A 19726-nucleotide genomic window follows, 5' to 3' on the forward strand; every position below is an offset into this window, starting at 1 on the left:
CTAATGTTCTTTCCTAATGGAAAGATGGGGGACAACTCAGACTGCTGAAGCCTCATATTAACTTCAGTTGAACTTTGGAATATATTTTTGCGAGGACTAGTAATTACTTTGATCATTGATTAATCTCCTGATTAAAAAAATTGCAGCCTCAATTTCTAGTGGGGATATTTTCAAATCTAAAGTAATATCTCCTATAATTGCTTTTTTTCCTTTTTACCTCTGCCAAGGAGCTTTTGTTTTCATCCATGCCTGTTGATTTGTTTGTCAGCAGGATTATGCAAAAAGTACTGAACTAGTTTGTACCAGACTTGGTGGAGGGAAGGGGCATGGGCTGCCAGGGAACAACCCATTGAATGTTGGTCTGGATCTGGCAGATCCAGGAATTTTTTAATCACTTTCCGTAACACTGCGCAATAGGGCATGTTTATATGCTTTATTTTTCTATTATAAGAGTTAAAAGGACATGTGTAGGATTGTTTGGCCTTGGTGGAGTTATGCACTTTACTGCATGCCTTTCTTTTATTTTTCATTTTTTAAACTGTCCAACCCCAAAGATTTTCAGTCTACAGTGATATTATTCAAGGAAAAGCAAGTAAGCAGTAGAAGTATTAAAACAATACATACATGAGTATTGTTTTAAGATAGACCTTTCTGACTGGAGAAGAAAAATGTACACAGACAAGCAGCAGCACCTGCAGTTAAGTCCACTGAGTCAAGTCTGAAACAAGTCCGTGTCTGAGCAGATCAGGGCCGGTCGCGTCAAAAAAACACTGATCCACGTTTCATACTGACGTCCTAGTTTTGTTCATGGTGAGACACAACTGTGATATAACTTCAAAGACTCAGTAGAACAGTGGTTTGGATTTAGAAATGTCTGAAATGTGGAATTGGAAAAAAAACATAAGGAACAAAAGTATAAGGAACAATTTTATTTGCTAAAATTGTTCACAGTTTTACAAGCTAACAAGTGAAAGTATCATCATATCATCACATTCAAAAGGTAAAAACACCTCTGAAATGAGGATGCTTCGTTACTACATAGCAAAATCTCACTGTGGAACTCACAGAACCATTACCTGCACTTGTGAATAACATTTAAGGATTTATACTCATTTGGCATCTCTAAGGGGAACTACAGCAATCTGCAAAACACTTTGGAGACAGTAAATAAGTCAAGATGAGGGAGAAAAAAAATCATCTCCAGACCAAGGTTCATCTACTACAGCCTTACGTGCAGCCTTGGGAATCGGAGGACACAATGGTCGTCTCTCTTTGGGTGCTTCAGGTAGCTCTGTGTCATTAACCAGCAAAAACAAGTTCTTAGAAATGAGTTCTAGCCCAGTATAAGGACTCTCCTTGCTGCCCTTGGAGGAACTTATAAAGTAACTGAAAGATGAAATGACAACTTCAGTCCACTGAACACAGTGAAAATCTAAAAACGAGGAGAGTGCAGCAGGGAAATGAGACTCACGGACCCAAATCACTTTTTTTTTTTTTTTAACAAATCTGCTCCATCTGGTTATTACCTTCATTACTGTGGGAACCTTAGAATACATCAACTTTATAGTTATTACACCACAACACCACTATTCATTTCGCCCCTTACATCAAAACAATGCCATTCAGCCCCAAAACTGTCCCTCATGCATCAATATTTCACATAAAAACCCAGGCAGGCACACATCATAATAACCCCACAGAATTTATGAACTGAACTATATTTACAGTTGAGTCAACACAGCTGGTGTGATCTATAAGTCATGAGCTCGGAGACCAGGGGAGCATAAGGTCATTAAGAAGAGGGCTTTGCCTTCAACCAAGACCACTAACACCATATCCATTCTGTTCGCTACAGGAGGTGTTAATGGCTCTTGAGGTAGAATGGGGGCTGCTAAGCTGGTCAGAAACACATTGAGCCTGTGGTTTGGATATTAAACTTACGACCTGGGGCGTTACATCCCAGAGGTTCCACTCCAGGACTCAGAGGTAAAGCTACACAACAACTTTGCTGAGGGCAGCGTGTTTTGAATAATGAACTTCCTTTGTTTTCATTATTGCAGCACAGGATGCTGTAACAGCGTTCAGGTCGGGGGTTGAGCTTGATTCAATGCAGATTTTTAGGCCTTTGTGCCCAGAAGGCTTCTTTGGTGCAGTGAGAGGTGGAGCTGCACGGCCGTGCCAGCTGTTGAACATTGCTGAACTGATTGATCTAGGATTCATTGCACTCATAAAATCAGTGTAAGATGTTTAAAGTGGATGTGCCGTGCCATAAATGTCACAGGTTCTGGTGAGATGTGGCTTTTAGCGCCACTTGACACAGCACTGCCATCTAGTGGATGTTCAAGGCTTCTTGTGCAGAGTGCCAGACTTAAAAACACGCAGGACTCCTCTATTGTTCCCGTTGTCAGCTTATAGAGTATTTGATCATTGCTCACATACAATTTCAAGGTTCTTGTATCGCATTTAAGAGGGAAATACTGAATACTATTATTTACCCCTCAGCTGAAGCCTAAAGTAACTCAAGCAGGTGGGAGTGAATCATAACAGCAAAGCTGTGAGCTGAACGGCTGAACAATGAGCTGAAACTCTGAGATACAAAGCTATGAAAAGCTGTGGGGAGCTGCAGAATCATAGAATAACTCTCTCTGCGAGTGACCCCTCTCACATTGTAACAGTGTTTACATATTTGTTCAATATTTGCATTACATGGAAATATAGGACTCAGCATGTTTAAAGCCTGATCCCTACTGAAAGTCAGGATATATATACACATCACACGTCCCCGAACTTTATGGAAGTAGAATAAGGTTGTTAAAAATAATCTTATTCCACACTCTCTGGCAGTGTCATATATATTATGTATCAGTTTGTATCAACTCCTCATTGAGGCTAAATGATGTTTTCACAGAGCGCTGTGTTAGACTGTCCAGGGTATACCCCACCTTCCACCCAGTATTAGCTAGACTTAAACATTTAAAGGATCGGCTGTATAGCTAATGGGAGGATGGATGGAAATATTCAAGACATAGATGTCTTGTGCATTGTTTTTGACACATTTCATGAAGATTTGACTTCAAACTTCTGGAAACTTTAAGAAAATTTAACTGGTTTGGAGAATGTTTGGCTGTACAACATGTGTTGTTCAGACAAAATAAGTACTTTGAAAATGAGCATTTGCCCGCACTTTTTGGACAAAAATAAAAGATGAATAGAGCTGTGTTTACACTGGTACTTTGAAATGAGCTCCCTCCTCTCGCAGCAGTTTTCCTTATTAATCCCTCTCTCCTGCTGTTATTAGTATATCCATATTCCAAGCAGAACAAGAAATTGGAGCATCTAACTCCAATAAGCACACTTTGAACTTAGATATGAGGTCAACGTGAGTGTGTTTATTACCATAGCAGAGAGGAGCTCTGTAGCTGTGTTAAAGACTGTAATCACTTTGCCTTGACTTGCAAAATCTTCTGAAAACCATTACAGCAGTGTTTGATAACGTCCTCGAGTTCCCTCCCCAACCCGCCGCATACACTCTGTGTTTGCAGATTAACTACTCACCGATTAATTAACACAATTACCTCTGTGTGTGCCAATCGGTGTCTTATCAACCTTTGTCAGGCCTTAAACTGTAAATTAATTAATACCCCCTCTCTTGTCATTTCTTAATTACCTTAGTTCCAACAGGAATTCTGGGAAATGCCTGTGTCAGCGGCTCCGTTCTGTGCTCACACTTATTATGACTTAGCTGTGAGCTCATTGGTTCATTAGACAGGATATGAAAACATGCTGCTCTCACGCTGATGAGAGGTGAGGAGAGGATGACATGATGTAGAAAAGTGGCTCTTCAGACGAGGACTTGATTTTGAAGCAGTGCTCTTTAATGTTTTTGTGTTTGCCGCCGAGGGTGACACTCAACTTTGTTTTGAAAGCTCAGTGTTTTGGCAAATAACCGTCAGTTAGTTGTGGGCTGCTGTAAACTCTCATCTTAATGCATGTTTGCGTTATCATAAAAGGAAGGAAGTGAAGCTATATAAGACACTTGAGGCTCTGGGAAAGAATGACAGAGAAAGGAGAAATTCAAATGTGCACTTTTTAATTTTTGCCATCTTTGAGTTCAGGGTGTCAGAGAGGGACTGGACCAAGCTTCTCACTCGCCAGTTACTGTCAATAAAAACATAAGCAGAAATTCACTGACAGAAAAGAACAGTCTCATGTAACCGTGCTATATATACACATTACACATCGTATCTGTTATATTTAAATAATGCCACACACCAACATCCACAAGACGTCCTTAAAGTGCTCAGAAAAAAGGAAATCTGGACTTCTATATTTCCATTAAAGCTTGGCAAACTCCATCTGATGATGAAGATCATGTAACATGGCTGAAAGCTCCAGAACCAAATGGATATTGAGGTGAAAGCGTTTGGTCAACTGCTGATTCCCAGATCATCAGGGCACAATTTTCTGGCCCAGTTTCTCTTTGGGTAAGGTTTTCATTCTATATTCAGAAAGAACTAGATAAACTAAATAAAAACAGAAAATAAAAACTCTGATGGGATTTGATTTCTGTGTTGAAGAGGACCCACTGTGGTTCAGACTTAGAGACTGCAGTCAAACCTGTAATTCATTTTCTTTGATCAGAACCACAGTAAAAAATAAAATAAAAAATCAGTTTTGTTGTATTTTTGGATTTGATTTGGCTTCATAACAAACTGGGGCTTGGAAACAAAAGTCTGAAGTAGCTCCATCATTGGAGAGTGCTTTAATAATCTGTCATCTCTGAGATTTTGTACATAAACTAATGTGATTCCAGTCTAAGTGACTATGATTAAACACTGACTTGACTGTGCTCTCTGCCATAATTCGCCTCTGTTATCAGTTATGAACATACAGCAGGTCGCACTGGCAAGTCAGCCAGGTAAATCTGAAGAGGTGTTACAAAATCTATTTGGAAATGTTATTATTAGCATTCATGACCTCAGGCATGAGTGAATCATGTTTCTAAAACCTGATATTCAGGTCATATTCTCACATTTTAATCACCAGGATGTCTCATAATCTGCTTCTGTGCCTCCTGTCTATCTTTAAAACAGTGATTTGTGAGAGACACCAGAACATTTTCAAACACGAGGAGCAGCTGGTGGTTAGGTTCCTCAAGTAGCCAGGCCCCCATCTTATATCATCTGGGAACATCTGGAGAAAATCTCCAAACATCATCAAAAAAAAAAAATCTCAAGAGAATGAGAAATCCTCGAGCACAGCCATTCAGTCAATCTTACATTCAACCCTTTTGTCAGCGGCAAGTTTACCTGATACTAGTGGAGAAAAGTAACTAATTACATTCATTAAAGTATAGGCCATAGCTGGTAATACTTCACTTTTGAATTAAGGGCTTCTACTTGTAGTGGAGCATTTTTTTTACTGTTGTATTTGTACCCCTTCCACTACTCCTTGTTGGTTTTTCATGTGTCTTCCTGCAGGTTAGAAGTAGGGTAAGAGTTTAGAGTTACAGTTTTGTACCTCCAACACTTTCAGGCAATTTTGTTGCGGCTTGGGGCCCACGCAGTCTGGAATAAAATGATTCTCACTTATTCAAATAAACCAAAATAAAGCCGTTCAGAGTAGACTTGGACTTGGTGTGAGTCAGTTATTTCTGGGTTTTGGTTCCCATCATTGAACCCTTCATGTTACCTGCAGAGGCTTGTTGCAGCAATGGAAGCGGACGTCATTGAGGGTGGAATCATCCAGGCCATACTGGTACTCCTCCATCTTGGTCTCGATGCCACAGATTCCTCCGTCACGACATTCCTGGCTCCAGGAGCCGTACTCTCCCCAGTTCATGCCGGGCGCCTCCAGCATCGGGTTACTGCTGCAGCGGAACTTTATGTTGTTGATGGCCGTGTCGTCACCAAACAGACCCTGATGAGGCTCCACGCGAATCTGGAAAGAGGTGAGCATGCCACTGGGGCAGTACTGAGGCTGGGACCAGTCACCAAAGCTGGACAGGAGAGGAGGATATACAGGAGTGTGAAGGGGAGAAAAAAAATTTTAAAAATCAGGAACAGATCCAAGATCTGGGTTGGAAACACTGGAGGGAAGTCAAGACATTCAACATCTGAACACCTAATTTGCAATCCTGGCAGAAACAGTGTTTTCATTTCCCCTCTGAACATGATGGGGAAGTGTCTGTCTCCAGCTTCCTGCTGATTTCAAAGTACCTCATTTTTTTAAATATCTAATTCTTATTTAACCTTTATAGTGCTGCCAGGTTAGTCCCACTGAGATTGATCACAAGATAGATCTGGCCACAGCAACAAACAGCTGCATATTTAACGACAGCAGTAAAAACATTTCAGTGTAAGTGGCAGACATGCTGAAAGAGGGTGAGGGAAAGTATTTCTACTGATACGTCCATTACGGACCAACATTAGATTTCCTGCTAGCTAAACACCGGCTCACTACAATACAATGGTTGTATTTTCAAATAAAACTCTCCTGTAGAGGAGACAAACAACATGCAGATGTGGCAGGGCATTTTACCCCATTTACTGCTACAAATGAAAAACAAATGAAAAGTAAGAAGATCCAAGCACATTTACATCTGTGTAATATTACATTTTATACATTTCAGAATTGCTTCCCCCTTATTAAAAGACTATGTCAATTGGTTTTATTTAAAGGAGTACAGGTCTCTAATAAAGAACCCATTATTAAGTATTTATGAGTCGTTATAGCGGCTTTATTAATGATTAAGAAGTTATAGACCACTTATAAAGCACTGGACATATGGTGCCAGTGTGAACACTTTTGACTGAGTTAGACATTGAACTTCTCTAAGGATCAGTAAGATCTTTTTAATCACTCATTTTTTTTTTTTTTAATCATTATGTCAGAACTGTTTTATTTTTTTATTGTACTGTTTTTTCATTTTGTTTTCATCAGTATTTTTTTACTTTATTACTGTTTTATATATAGATTTTTGATTTTGTGCTTTTTCTATGTAAACACTCACATATGTCTGGATCTCTTTTCATAAGTGCAGACTTAATTACTTGTTGTATTGTAGTGATAAACCCATGAGAATTAATCAAAGGGTCACCAACAAGTTTAACAATTGCCAATTGGTCTTATTAGAGAGTGGAACTATTGCAGGCTACTTACTAGCCAGTGTGGGACTCAACAGAGTACAGGAAGCTTCGGTTCCCGTCTTTGGCACAGATGAGGCGGATCCCGTTCAGGGCAGTGTCGTCTGCCCCATACTGGTTCGACTCCACCTGAGGAAACAGAAAACAGTTCCCAGGCGTATTAATAGCTCCGATCACCCCAGTGTTTTATCTCATTTGTAAAACAGCTGGCAAACTTGTGTGTGAAGGTTCATATCTGGTTGAAGAGCAGATTGTTTAGAGGAGTTTGTTGTAGTCTCTTCAGAGAAGTGTGGGTTAGTCTCTGAAACAACAAGGAGGTATTTATCTATTCAGTGTGCATCCCTGTTGCTATTGTTCTGCATGCAGGTAAACAAAGATAGATTTTTTTTTTCACATTAAACAAAATACAAGATGGAAAACTGAGTAACTGCAACTTGTTTTAATCTGATATTTGCCCTCTCTGAGACACCTTCAAGGATTTTATAACACTTATCTTAAAACAATATGTGCCTTATGTATATTGAAAGAGTTTCTGGTCACTGTAATTGTTCTACATTGGCTGTAAAGGTCCTGCATCCAAACAGAACTTCAGTATAAACGTGGGAGATAAAATCCATAGTCCTTACTCCATGGAAAATGCTAATGCTAAACTTCAGTTGTCTGAGCAGGTTTCTTTCAAAGGCTTCAAAGTTTAGAACAAATTCCCTCTTTTGTCTCCCTGGACAGTTTTTCCTTGCTGAGCCAGAGGAACAGTAAAACAAAGAGGGGATTTTTGAAATCTAAAGACTGCAACTTTAGAAGATACCCATTTGATTTGACTAATTCAGACTGCTGAGGCCTTATTAGCTCATACACAGAATGTGAATTTCATTCCCCACTTCTTACATTTGAATCACATAAGGAAGGGATCTTTTCACAGTCAGTATAAGAGGGAGGAAAAACTATCACCCACAGGCAAGTGAACAAATGTGAACTTCAACGCAAAGAGTTCTGTGTCTTCATTTTCAAAACCTTTTAACTAAATAAAGCTACGTGGAAAAAGGAAAGCTGTACACTCATAATTCAGATATATTTATGTTTAAACCTTGGCAAATAGCTCTCATCATCTGTTTCCCATTTCATCCTCAGGATAAGAGCAACTGTCATGTGGCCGGCATTTATACTAACCAGGACAGGTGTTACAAATCAGGGCAATCAACCTGAGGCCAACTGAAGGCTCATCACATGTCCACATTAGAGGAAAAGGCACAACCCATGGAGAAACATGACATAAGCCTAAAAAGAAAAACATCCCACATTCAAGCCAGGGAGCAAATTCATGTAACACAAATGTATTCTTACACAAAAAAAGCTGCAATCCTATGTTAAAGATCAAATGAAGAAATATATTTTAAACAAGTCAATGTGAAACAAAAATGAATAAATTACAATATCAAAATTGATTTGATGATGCAAAAACAGTATTAAAATATCACCTACATCATTCTCCCTCTGGACATGTGATGGGCCTCGATTTGGCCTCAGGTTGATTGCGTTGATTTGTAACACCTGCCCAGGTTAGTATAAATACCAGCCACATGACTGCTGCTCTTATCCTGAGGAAAGCTGCTTGCCAATGTGACAGTCATTATAAGTCAAAATAAAAGCTCATTAAAGTTTTTTTAAAAACCTGAAAACTTAACATTGTTAAAAACAGATAAGAGAGATTTTTTTGCCTTGCCTTAGGAGGTTTATATTGAATAAAATATTAGTAAGACATGAAAGAGTTGGTGTCTTTACCCTGACACTGAAGCCAACAGCAAAGAACTTGTCGGGACACATCTCTGGCCAGGTCCAGTTTCCAAACTTCTCTCCGTTGTCAACAGTGAGCAGAGATCTGTACTGTCTGCTGTTAAAGGCCACACCAGCTCTCTGCAGAAAGGTTTTCTCCTCACATAACCCGCTGGAAAACACAGCCAGCAAGGCCACAGCGGCGAACAGACTTGCCATATTGACAGCAGCGAGTCAGTGTTTCACTCTGAAATGCCAACTAACAAGTACCGGGGGTTCAGACTCAAAGCTCTTATAGTCTCCCTGTTGATTCCAAAATAGACCACTCATATCAGCATGAATCATTTACAGAGTCACAGAGTGGCGTGGGAAATTAACAGCTGGTGTTGGAAAAAGAAAAGGTTTTACCTCACTAGCACAGGGTTTCTGCTATGCTGCTCAAACCCTTCATCTTTTACATCAACATGCAGTGGATCTGACATTTCTACATCACCAGAGAGCAGAGAATCCATGTGTCACTTTACATATGAAATTCACTGGACATGTTTGGCAGCAACAGAGCCTTTACAGTTATAACATCTTGTAATCAATGTTGCAGGGATTACTATTGTCTTGTAATACTATATAGATTGAAAAGTGCTGGGCCAATAAAGAGATTAGGAGGAATATTGGAATCAGTTAATTTGTTTTGCCTGGATATGCTCAGACATCACATGCCTGCACTGCTGTCAGATTAAAAACTGAGCGTCACTTTTTACAGAATTAAGGAGGAGAACAGCCTTATCCCCAGATAAGGTTGTCAGTGATTCATGCATTCAGATACATACATTAACAGCTGCCGAGAGCTCTCCCCTCGGCAACTGTGAAACGAGCTTCCTCAGGGTCTGCAGCATCTATCTCCCTGTAAGACTAGCACTCGGAACAGAGCTGAAAGTCTTGTCTGTTTCAGATCCAGCCTTGTTTTCAGATAATCTGAGAGCCTGCTAATCTTCTTGATGTTATAGCCAGGTGTATGGGGAGGTTCTCCTGTGGCTTGTGTTGCACTCAGATCTTTGCTTGTGCATTTCCCTACATGTTAACATTAGTCAACAGTAGTGATATAAATGTAAGTGTAAGCTCAGTCTACTATTGTACCAGAGTCTAACCATAGTTTAACAGATTTCCTTCATGCAGTTAATTCCTTGGTGCTGAGAAGCACCCCCCATAGCACAAAGTAGACTTTTGATCAAAAATTAATTTTGTATTGGATTACTGTGTTTCAAAACACACACAGATGTAATCATGTAAAGAATCTTTTATTCCAAGCTGGGAACCATTGCAAGTGGCAGGTCTGACATTTTAATCTTACAAAATGATCATAACCCAGTGAACAATTTATGGCATACTTGGTTGACAAAAATGATGAAGGAGGAGCTCTGCTATGTGGGGAGTTCCATGGTAAAACAGCTTGTCTCCTTCCCACCATGCTGTTTATCTCCTCCCACTGTAGGTCAGGAAAAGCAGACAGAGGGACTTTTTTTGTTTGTTTGTTTGTTTGTTTGTGGGCTAAAGGGTTTTTGAAGATGGAGGGTTTTTGTGCTGTAGAAAGCTGAGGGGTCACCTGTAATACTTACAACACTATCCAAGTCTTCAGCAGAGCTCAGTGGTTTTTATTTTTATTATTCATATAATCACAGCTGCCCTCTGTTAAAAGAAAAAAAACTAAAACTCGCAAATACATGGAGATGTTTGTCCTTGTCTGCCAACTGGACTGAAGTCAAACCTGAAATGAAAAGAAAGTGTTACTAAAAAAAAAAAACAGATGACCTGTTTCTTTCATAACACCTACTCTCTGCCTGGTCTCTGTCACCATCTCTTCTCTTACAGAACAATGAACAATGCACAAAAGAAACGTGAATAGTTTATATCAACAGTGATGCCAACACACCTCTGTTTCCACCAGTAGTAAACTGATCCGCCAGCAGCTACAGCGAAGCCAATAAATAACATGCTGATCCCCACCGCCATCTTCAGATATTTAACATCCAGAGAAAAGGTGTCTAAGAAAAAAATATTGACAGTGAAATCTTAATCTGCTCACAGATCCTATAATAGATCAGCACGCTTAACTCTTCTCTAGGCAAAAATCAAATTTTGTCAGGTGACATGAAGATAAAGTTAATGCTTTTAATAATCTCTCATTGCTATCAGTATACACACAATTCTCAATATAGATCAATGGTGCTGAGGTAATGCTTAGATGAATGGATTTACTTTATCTTAGGTATGGAATAAGTAAAATCTGTTCCTTTTGCTTGGTGACACTTGCCAACATTTTAATTGTTTTTCTAAAACAGACATCTTCAGACCTTCTCTCTCTTAATCTGCTGGTGAATTTCACCACTGTCAAAGCTTTGCACGTTCACAAATTTCACGTGTCAGTACAGCTGACAAACCAAGAGGTTTGGACCCAGAGGCAGAGCAGGCAAGGTAAAGCGAGAGGCAGTCAATTGGGAAAGACAAGCATATTCTAAATAGGCAGATGAAAAAAAAAACTGGCTGGAAAAGGCTGGAAACATGAAAAGGTAGGCATACAAACAAGAACAGCTGGCTACAGGGGCACAATGGGCAACCTGGCAGGGAGAAGGTGCTGGGTGGCTGGTATCAGGATTAATGAGGGAATGAGAAGCAGGTGAGCAGGTGGGAGAGGAGGTCAGGTAATGTGGAAGCATAGGAACACACCAGGGATAAATGCTAGTCAGGGTGAGAACAACAGGCTAGAAAAATCCATCAAAATGCAGCTAGCATTGGATTCTGATGCTCAGGGGGTAGATTCTGTGGGAAGTAAAATCTGTTTCTCCATCTGTGTTCTCCCTAACCTTAAATTGAACCTAATCTTCACCCCAACCCAACCCAGTGATGTCTTGTGATCCATAACCTTATCCTAACCCTAAGCAGTTATCTCTACCCACTCTCAAGCATTGAAATCTAATGTTTACAATAAAAATGCAGGGGCCTGGGGGTATCGACAGCGTCTGAAGCTGAAGAGAGAATGACTTCATGAGTATTTTTGCACCCCACCACCTCTGTAATCACAGTCTTTTTGGTGTCAGATGACATGACAAATGCTTACCCCAGTCCACCTCCAGGCTCTCCTTCAGACTGCTGTGGTCCACCCTGCAGGTCACCCTCTCCCCTCTCTTAAGTATCAGCTCCAGGTAAGAGTGAAGCTGGAAACTCCAGTCCCCGTTGGCCAGGACATCTGTGGACGACACGTCGGTGGTGACCTCCACACCGTCTCTCAGCCAGCTCACCCTCACTTCTTGAGGAAAAAACCCCACAACGCTGCACTCAAGCATGGACCGTTCCCCGTAGTCAGCTGGCTTGGTCTGACGGACCCTGACAATCGGAGGCACTGGAGTGTAGAAATGATTAGTGCAAAAAGAAAAAAATAGCTAAATGACCTGCTGGAAGGAGAGCTTTCTTTAAGGAGTGCAGTAGTGAGAGTCATGGACTAAACAGTTTTTTTCAAGCCATTTAATTAAAGAATTGGTAGAGAATGACTGTTTCCTTTTTTCAGTGAAACAAATTAAGCCAATGGAGTGGCACTGTTAGGCATGTAATAACCTGCTTCCAAGAGTAGAAATTACAGAACCTAACTTACCTTTTCTATCCAGTGTGCTCCTTCTGAACAGTCTTGCGTTGTATCTGCAAAGAGTCTCCACTTGAGCTTTTCTTAAGGCCATTTTCCAAGCCTGACTGTTAAAGTGGTCTGCATTTTTCATGCCATATTCTCCAAAGCCAACATACCTCCCAACCCGAGAGTCATATAGATTGTTAAGTTTCTGGTTAAATATGTTTTTAACAAAGAAGACCATGTCTGTGATGTTGTCACCGTACTCACAGTCATATATCATCTGATACACATAGCCACCTGTAACGATAAGACAAATGTGACAACAAAACCAATCACTTTTATTGCACATTCACTTTAACAAAGCAGCCCTTTGTTCTGTTTCAAATAGAAGGTATTTGGCCAACAAATTTAACTCTCAAACCTACACTTCCATCCTGGTCTCTGTGAATGTTAAACTAACTAATGAGATATATCACATTCAGAGGATGAGCAAAACCTGCCAATAAAATGATGGTTCTGCTGTAGTTATTAATGAGACTGTTGTGTTTTTGGTAAATGTAAATACATTCCATTTAAAAACACAACTCTCCAGACTGAACTACAACATTTTATGAGCAAAAATACAATACTACACACATGCAAACATGATCTGTATAGACAAATGCTCCACCTTCCACACATCAGTAATTGGCTGATTAGCACCAGGTGTGGAGCACCAATTACAATATTTAAGCCTACCATACATACAGAACTGTAGACAGTGCAGACAACACCAACATAAATTATCACATATATTCTACAGGTTATCAGAAACATGAAAACAGGCTGTTGTTGGTTTATCTTTTTTCTGTTTGTTTTTTTTGTTTTTGTTTTTTTAAATATTAATGGGTTTTCTTTGCCAAATGCCCCATTCTAGAAGAATCCATTTATAGTACTTAGGCTATGTTTGGCACATGTTGTTATCATTTTAGAGAGTGTTCCCCTTGTCGCATTTTTAAATGTTTCTAACTGATGCACTGGTACTTCAGGCAGCAACTATAACAGACAATTATGGAAGCTACACATGTGAATCATGAGGTTGAAACACAGTTACTTCATGTGAATAATTTTATACAGACCTAGCAAATTAAATGATTATTTTCATAACTGAGTGTTGCAGTGAGGCCACAGGCTATAACTTTTACTGTGTAATATAATAAGATAGTGACGAATGGTAAAAATGTAGTATACTGTAACAGTGACATAACTAGAACTAACAAAGTCACATAAGTGATTAAAAACTGTACACAACAAAATCTGAAATCTAACATTAGCTAAACTACCCACCATAAGCTACTGGTCATATAAGACCAAGTAAGACTCTTGCAGCAAAATTCCAAAGTGTATTGAATTGAGCAAAGGTGCATAACAATATGTTATGTCATTATATGGATGTTCAAGTCTTGTTTTACTTGGCAACATAGGGTAATTTACAGAGACACAGATTATTGCTACAGGTCACAAACACAAAATCATGTGGCAATGCAAGAGGTAAAGTCAGTTTTACAGAGTGCAAGGTGTTCCTGTTTTATCAACCTTGCACAACTCATTAAAGGATTAAAAATCATATCATACTCTGCATAAATAAAAGCTAAAATAGGAGAACTTGAAGAAACCTACCTGTTGGTGTAGTGCAGAACAGAACAGCAGAAATTGTGAGACTGCACAGAAAACAAAGTCCAATCATCATCATCCACACGCTGAAAACTACACCGTGAGTTTCGTCACTTGCTGCAAGCAAAAGATTCCAGAGTCAATCACACTCCTAAAATCTCTCACACTCAAAAACTAAACTGCATCCTGGTTATAGAAATGAGAGCACTGAGACCAACAGGTCTTGCAGGTTTCATCAAAGCTCTTTTGTTTTCATGCTTAAAATTATTTAAAGGGGAAGGAATTCACATGTGTGCTACTGCATATCAAGTGAACAAAACAAAGGTGCGGTCAGTCTTCTTTCTCTCTTCCCATGCAATGGCTCACATTACTGAAGTACTCAAAGCACTGCCACTTTTGTAAACTGATGTTATTCAGTATCAGTTCTCTCTATTTTGTAATTTGAGCCCATTGCCATGTTACTGCTACAGATGAATCCATATGAATTATTTCCACACCACTAAATATACAGTATACCATTATTGGAAAATCAAGGCTGCAGTATTTTGGATTTTCAGTGTTTGAGATCTAAAATAAATCCCTCAGAAGCTAAACACACTTCCATATTAAAATGTGGCAGCTATCTCATCCATCACTGCGAAAATAATTAGATTCAGGCCCAGGCCAAATAAATCGGCAGAGAACAGAGGCAGTTTGGAGCATCTGCATTCTGTGCCAGTATTAAAACACAAGCAAGCAGACATGACAAACACTATTTACAGATCATTCATGTCAGGCAGTCACTGCAGGAGTAGCAATTTGCCCAAAAGCTTAGTCGGTGCAGTGATAATTGATGGTGACTTTGTGAACGTGCCAGTGTTCACACGGGCTGCTCTGATGAAGAGTTAATAAAAACACAAGCAAAAATGTCATGGATTTGTTCTCTTTATTTCAGTGTCTTTCGTGTGTACTTTCACATGTGGTATAAAAAACAGAAACAGACATTTTCAACTTCCCTCCTCCATCCTTTATGTGCACATGACAAACAAGCCCAATGCTGTGCTACAATATTGCAATAGATGGGTAACGCCTCTAAATTTTCATTTTTTTTATGTTGCACATCTGACATCGAATTTCAGGTGTTTGTCTTGATGTGTTAAACCCAGTGGTACTTGTTGGCTTTCATGATGAACCAGAGTCCTGTGACAACTCCAATCAGCCCCAGGATTACACCACAAACACACACTGCTGTCGCTACAGTCTGGTGGTCTGTGTGTACTTCAACCTCTATGAAAAAAAGAAATATACACACACAGGTGGATAGAATAAGAGTTTTGGTGATATGAGTTTTTGAAAGGTAATACTACCTGAAGTTAACACCAATTTAATATTCAACAAAAGTCTATTCATCAATTTCTATTTATCATATGAATCTAGTCAACATCATCGAAATCAAAATATAATTTGAATTTTTTGTTTTTTTTATTTTGATGTTATGATCTTAAATATGGGCAGAAACCAGAGGACCTGGAGTAAACCCATGCCAACACGGGAAACATTTAACTCCACACAACAAAGGTCAAGGCTGGGAATCCAACCTGATCAATGAACCTGATCATTGCTGCAAGGCTACAGTTTAAACACTGAGCCACCAGCAGACATGTATGCTGTTATGGGTCAAAATGTCTACTGTGTAGAAGTCTGTTAGTAGATTTTATCTTGAGGAAAACAAGTTTTGCAGGTTCCAGTTCCAACAGTGGAAATCTTTGCCACCATTACTGTCTATTTTATCTGACTTACTACAGGTCAGGTGAGGTGAAAGGCGTGATGGTTTGTGAACCTATCAAATTGTTTCCTTCAAGATGAATGTAGTATGCTCCAAGATGTTGAAAGAAGCTGAGGAGATAAGGTAACTTAGTATCAATCTACTGTTTTTTTACACATTATCTTTTATTAAATAAGCAAGGGGTGTGCTTGCAGGATGGGAAATGACATGTGTAAGAATCACTTGTCTCCAGAAAGCATAAATCATGACCTGAACTATTTAGCTTGCCTGTTTCAAATTAAAAACATCTATTAACCAAATCATAGCTGGGACTAATTATGAATGACCTACCCCAGAATCTGGTGAGAGGCGCCTGCAGGCTGATGTGGCCCACACTGCAGGAGTAGATGTCGTTCTCCTGCGGCGTGAAATTCAAGTATGATGATGTCCGGAAGCTGAAGTCGCTGTTGGAGTAGTACTGAGTTTGGCTGACTTCACTCTGGTCCACAAACTGCCCATTTCTGGTCCAGGTGATGTCAACTACAGGCGGATGGAAGTCGTTGACAAAGCAGATAAGGGTGTTGGGAACTCCAATCTCCATGTCCTGTTTTGGGTAGATCAGGGAGGTAGGAATAACTGTGGACAGTTGATAGACACAGATAGTTACACTACATGGCCGACGTACAATACTGTACAGTATAAAGTATCTTTGTACGTTATTATGCTATCATGTACTACTGGAACAGCTACAGTGCACCTTGGCATAGATTTTATAATTCTCTTAAGTCTACTGGAAAGATGAAACACCATTCTTCCAAAACATTTTGGCTTTCTGATGATGACGATGGAGTTCAACTGGGTCAAGATCTGGTGACCACAAATGCCATGGTATATGATTCACGTCATTTTCATACTCATCAAACTCGTCACATGGCTATTCAAAACCACAACTTTCAAATGAACTGAAATAATAGATAACATCATTTTAGTGATTAGATTTCCAGAGACACTCACATGTCCCAGTAACATGGAATGCATGCTAATTAATAGAAACTCCCCAGTGGAGAGCTACACAATAAACAGTGACAGATGCCTTAACCTGCACTCACAATACAACCATGATTATACACCCAGAGAGGTTAATTGCAGCTCACAGCTCACTTTCCTCGTACTACCTCTTCTTCTCTTAGAAACACACACCAGAACACTCTAATCATTAACTTGTGTTTAATAACACAGCTTACTGTCGCTCCTATTACACTGTAGTAGTTTGACTGACTTTTGTACTTGGGAGTAGGCTGTAATCTAGTTTAAGGTTTGGAAATATACAGTGAGCAGCAATATTCTTGGTTGGTTACTAGGGGTGTAATGAAACTGAAACCAGTCCTGTATCGTGAAACGGGAAGACGGAACTGTGGACTTCCCCAGGCACATTCAGATCAATGGAGTGAGAACATCTTGGTCATCTCAATCCCCCTCACATGCTGGATTTGTATGTTGGACTTGAAATTGGGTATTTTTACACTGCTGTATCACTTAAATAAAAGATCTGAGTAATTATTCCTCCACTGACTTAAGTTGATTTAAATAGTTGTAAAAGTAAACAGCTCTAACTCTCACAGATTCAGCCACATAAATAGAAGTTCAAAAAAGACACTCAGTGTTTTAACTACTTTACCTATGGCCTCTGGAGGACTATTTTCTCCTTTTATGGCACGTGGGATATTGTACTTGCAGGTACCCAGGGACACATATGTGTCTTTGGCCAGTCCAGGGTCTGGGATCCACTGCTCTGCAAACTCGGGGAGGCGTGGAACTGCCCGATAGGTGATAGGATCAACATAGAGGAGCTGATCACTATCATATTCAATGTCATACTGGCCATCACCCGCCACATCCTTTTGACAAAAGGTCAAAAAGCGAAGCAAATGTTTACCTGCAGGAAAAACATTTTGCATGACATTCTGGTGTGTGTAATATGCAACGTTGTTAAGTCACATTTCTGTCTGTGTTCAAGTTAAATATGGCCTGATAACTCAAATAATGTGGAGAACTAAGACCAGACACCATCCAAGTTCTGCCAGAATTTTGGCAGGGTTGTTTTTGCCTTCATCAGCCACAGTGGCGGGAAACCAACTACCATGACTTCTATTGTAAAAATGTAGCTGGCTGAACAAATAGTTAGATGGAATATTGACATTTGAGAATCATGAACCAATTCAATTCAATTTTATTTATATAGCGCTGGATCACAAAAAAAGTTATCTCAAGACACTTTTCATACAGAGCAGGTCTAGACCCTACTCTTTACATTAAGATACAGAAAGAAATAAGGTAAAATATTTACCACAAAGAAAAGAAAAATATCTCCTCATATACTCTATCCCTCTGGTGGTATGTTGACGACACCACCCACTTCTTCATAACTTACTGCATCATCACTGTCGTCATGAATCTAGTTTTCTTCATATTTTATATAATTTTGATCTGATTAATGTATATCTGAAAACACAACCTCTAAATGCCTCCTGACAGTCATGAACAATGTACTTTTGCAATAATTTACCTTGAATGCATTTTGGAAGACAAATAAGCAGCAGTACCAGGAACAGGTCCCTCGTCATGTTGCATTTCAGGTACGACAAACACCAAACTGGGAAGGTTTCACTGCCTGCAGCTCATCTCTACCAAATCACTACATGATTCATATTCCAAGGGGACTTCCGTACAACACAAAGCAATCAAGGCGTGTAACTCAGTGACTACATTCCCACCTTGAAAACACCAACGGAATGTGTAACTCAGATTTTAACGTGACTATCTGCTGCCACTCAATGGACAAAGGTAATAATCACAAGTTGGACACTGTGGCTGTCTTTTTATTGAAAATAACAAGGCTGCAGTTGAACAGTCAAAAAACACCTCTTTGCCAAATTACTTTTCCTTGACCTTGATGGAAAATGTTATGAGGTCAAGGAAAGGTGTGAAGCAGAGAAGGAGATGTGGTTCTTAGAGAATTCAGCTGAATGAATGAATAACTAATTTTTATTTCGGTTATATACATCTTGAAAAACAATTTCCCACAAATTTTAAAAGCCAAAAAAGGAATAGGCTGAAGTCATTGGCTTATTTTATCCAACCCTATACACTCCAAGAAAAATAATAAAATAAAATAAATAACCCAGAACCCAAATTCAAATCCCCAGTAATTTTACATATGAATCAATTAACATTGTAACACCTTAATTATATTAAATTGTAAAGCTTTGTTAGAGCTAAACAGAGGCCTACACAATTTAAATTCATCATCAAGATAATTCCACCATCTGACTCCCAAAACTGAAACACACCTACACTTCATATTTGTTCTCACTTTACATATGAACCCTTAAATGATATTTTCTTACTTTATTTTTGAAAATATTATAAGATCGACTGTCCTAAGATACTACAATGTAATCTCTAATCCTTTTTTAAAAATAACATGTACAATTCATCAAGGGACTTAGTCCACAGCATCAAAATAAAATACAAATAAAATTTTGAATTTTTATTTTTTATTTATTTATTTTTGTTTGTTTTTTGTTTGTTTGTTTTGTTTTGTTTTTTTGATATTATGATTTTAAATGTGGGAAGAAACCGGGGGACCCGGAGTAAACCCTGTTAAGATGGTTTTTGTTTTTTTTTTTAAATGTGGGAAGAAACCGGAGGACCCGGAGTAAACCCTGTTAAGATGTTTTTTGTTTTTTTTTTAAATGTGGGAAGAAACCGGAGGACCCGGAGTAAACCCTGCCAACA

At 39.2% G+C, this 19726-nt stretch overlaps 3 protein-coding genes across 6 annotated transcripts; all 3 read right to left on the reverse strand.

Moving 5' to 3' along the window:
- Positions 1 to 4073: 4073 nt before the first annotated feature.
- On the reverse strand, positions 4074 to 9195 carry LOC108899595 (vitelline membrane outer layer protein 1 homolog). The gene is made up of 4 exons (XM_018700117.2): positions 8925 to 9195; positions 7162 to 7274; positions 5692 to 5998; positions 4074 to 4158 (listed from the first exon to the last, which is right to left on the reverse strand). Exons 1-4 carry the CDS (start codon positions 9132 to 9134, stop codon positions 4156 to 4158), a joined length of 633 nt encoding a protein of 210 aa, XP_018555633.1. The 5' UTR covers positions 9135 to 9195; the 3' UTR covers positions 4074 to 4155.
- A 999-nt stretch (positions 9196 to 10194) lies between these two features.
- LOC108899536 (H-2 class II histocompatibility antigen, E-S beta chain) lies at positions 10195 to 14500 on the reverse strand. The gene is made up of 5 exons (XM_018700022.2): positions 14191 to 14500; positions 12559 to 12828; positions 12028 to 12309; positions 10843 to 10954; positions 10195 to 10677 (listed from the first exon to the last, which is right to left on the reverse strand). Exons 1-5 carry the CDS (start codon positions 14261 to 14263, stop codon positions 10617 to 10619), a joined length of 798 nt encoding a protein of 265 aa, XP_018555538.1. The 5' UTR covers positions 14264 to 14500; the 3' UTR covers positions 10195 to 10616.
- A 592-nt stretch (positions 14501 to 15092) lies between these two features.
- Positions 15093 to 18664, reverse strand: LOC108899537 (H-2 class II histocompatibility antigen, A-U alpha chain). Of its 4 annotated transcripts, XM_051076236.1 has the most exons (5): positions 18495 to 18664; positions 17607 to 17864; positions 16280 to 16564; positions 15964 to 16059; positions 15093 to 15450 (listed from the first exon to the last, which is right to left on the reverse strand). In XM_051076236.1, exons 1-4 carry the CDS (start codon positions 18550 to 18552, stop codon positions 16007 to 16009), a joined length of 654 nt encoding a protein of 217 aa, XP_050932193.1. In that variant the 5' UTR covers positions 18553 to 18664; the 3' UTR covers positions 15093 to 15450; positions 15964 to 16006. The 4 variants fall into 4 exon arrangements, with proteins under 4 accessions (XP_050932193.1, XP_018555540.1, XP_018555544.1 ...); XM_018700024.2 differs by lacking the exon at positions 15964 to 16059 and having other exon boundaries at positions 18495 to 18663; XM_018700028.2 differs by lacking the exon at positions 15964 to 16059 and having other exon boundaries at positions 17607 to 17744; positions 18495 to 18661.
- Between the last annotated feature and the right edge of the window lie 1062 nt (positions 18665 to 19726).

The sequence above is a fragment of the Lates calcarifer genome, linkage group LG15 (genome assembly GCF_001640805.2).
Source record: "Lates calcarifer isolate ASB-BC8 linkage group LG15, TLL_Latcal_v3, whole genome shotgun sequence".
NCBI classification, from domain to species: Eukaryota; Metazoa; Chordata; class Actinopteri; family Centropomidae; genus Lates; species Lates calcarifer.

What these genes read in the sequence shown, in the direction of transcription:
- LOC108899595 (XM_018700117.2), bottom strand. Translation starts at nt 9,134, where the DNA reads ATGGCAAGTCTGTTCGCCGCTGTGGCCTTGCTGGCTGTGTTTTCCAGC. An exon ending in CTGTTGGCTTCAGTGTCAGG is followed by an intron (nt 7,275 to 8,924) that starts GTAAAGACACCA and finishes CTGTTTCCTCAG; the next exon opens with GTGGAGTCGAACCAGTATGG. An exon ending in GTTGAGTCCCACACTGGCTA is followed by an intron (nt 5,999 to 7,161) that starts GTAAGTAGCCTG and finishes TCTCCTGTCCAG; the next exon opens with CTTTGGTGACTGGTCCCAGC.
- LOC108899536 (XM_018700022.2), bottom strand. Translation starts at nt 14,263, where the DNA reads ATGATGATGATTGGACTTTGTTTTCTGTGCAGTCTCACAATTTCTGCT. An exon ending in GTTCTGCACTACACCAACAG is followed by an intron (nt 12,829 to 14,190) that starts GTAGGTTTCTTC and finishes TTATCGTTACAG; the next exon opens with GTGGCTATGTGTATCAGATG. An exon ending in TACTACTGGTGGAAACAGAG is followed by an intron (nt 10,678 to 10,842) that starts GTGTGTTGGCAT and finishes TTTTCATTTCAG; the next exon opens with GTTTGACTTCAGTCCAGTTG.
- LOC108899537 (XM_018700024.2), bottom strand. Translation starts at nt 18,552, where the DNA reads ATGACGAGGGACCTGTTCCTGGTACTGCTGCTTATTTGTCTTCCAAAA. An exon ending in TCTTCCAAAATGCATTCAAG is followed by an intron (nt 17,865 to 18,494) that starts GTAAATTATTGC and finishes TTTTTCCTGCAG; the next exon opens with GTAAACATTTGCTTCGCTTT. An exon ending in GCCTCTCACCAGATTCTGGG is followed by an intron (nt 15,451 to 16,279) that starts GTAGGTCATTCA and finishes TTTTTTTCATAG; the next exon opens with AGGTTGAAGTACACACAGAC.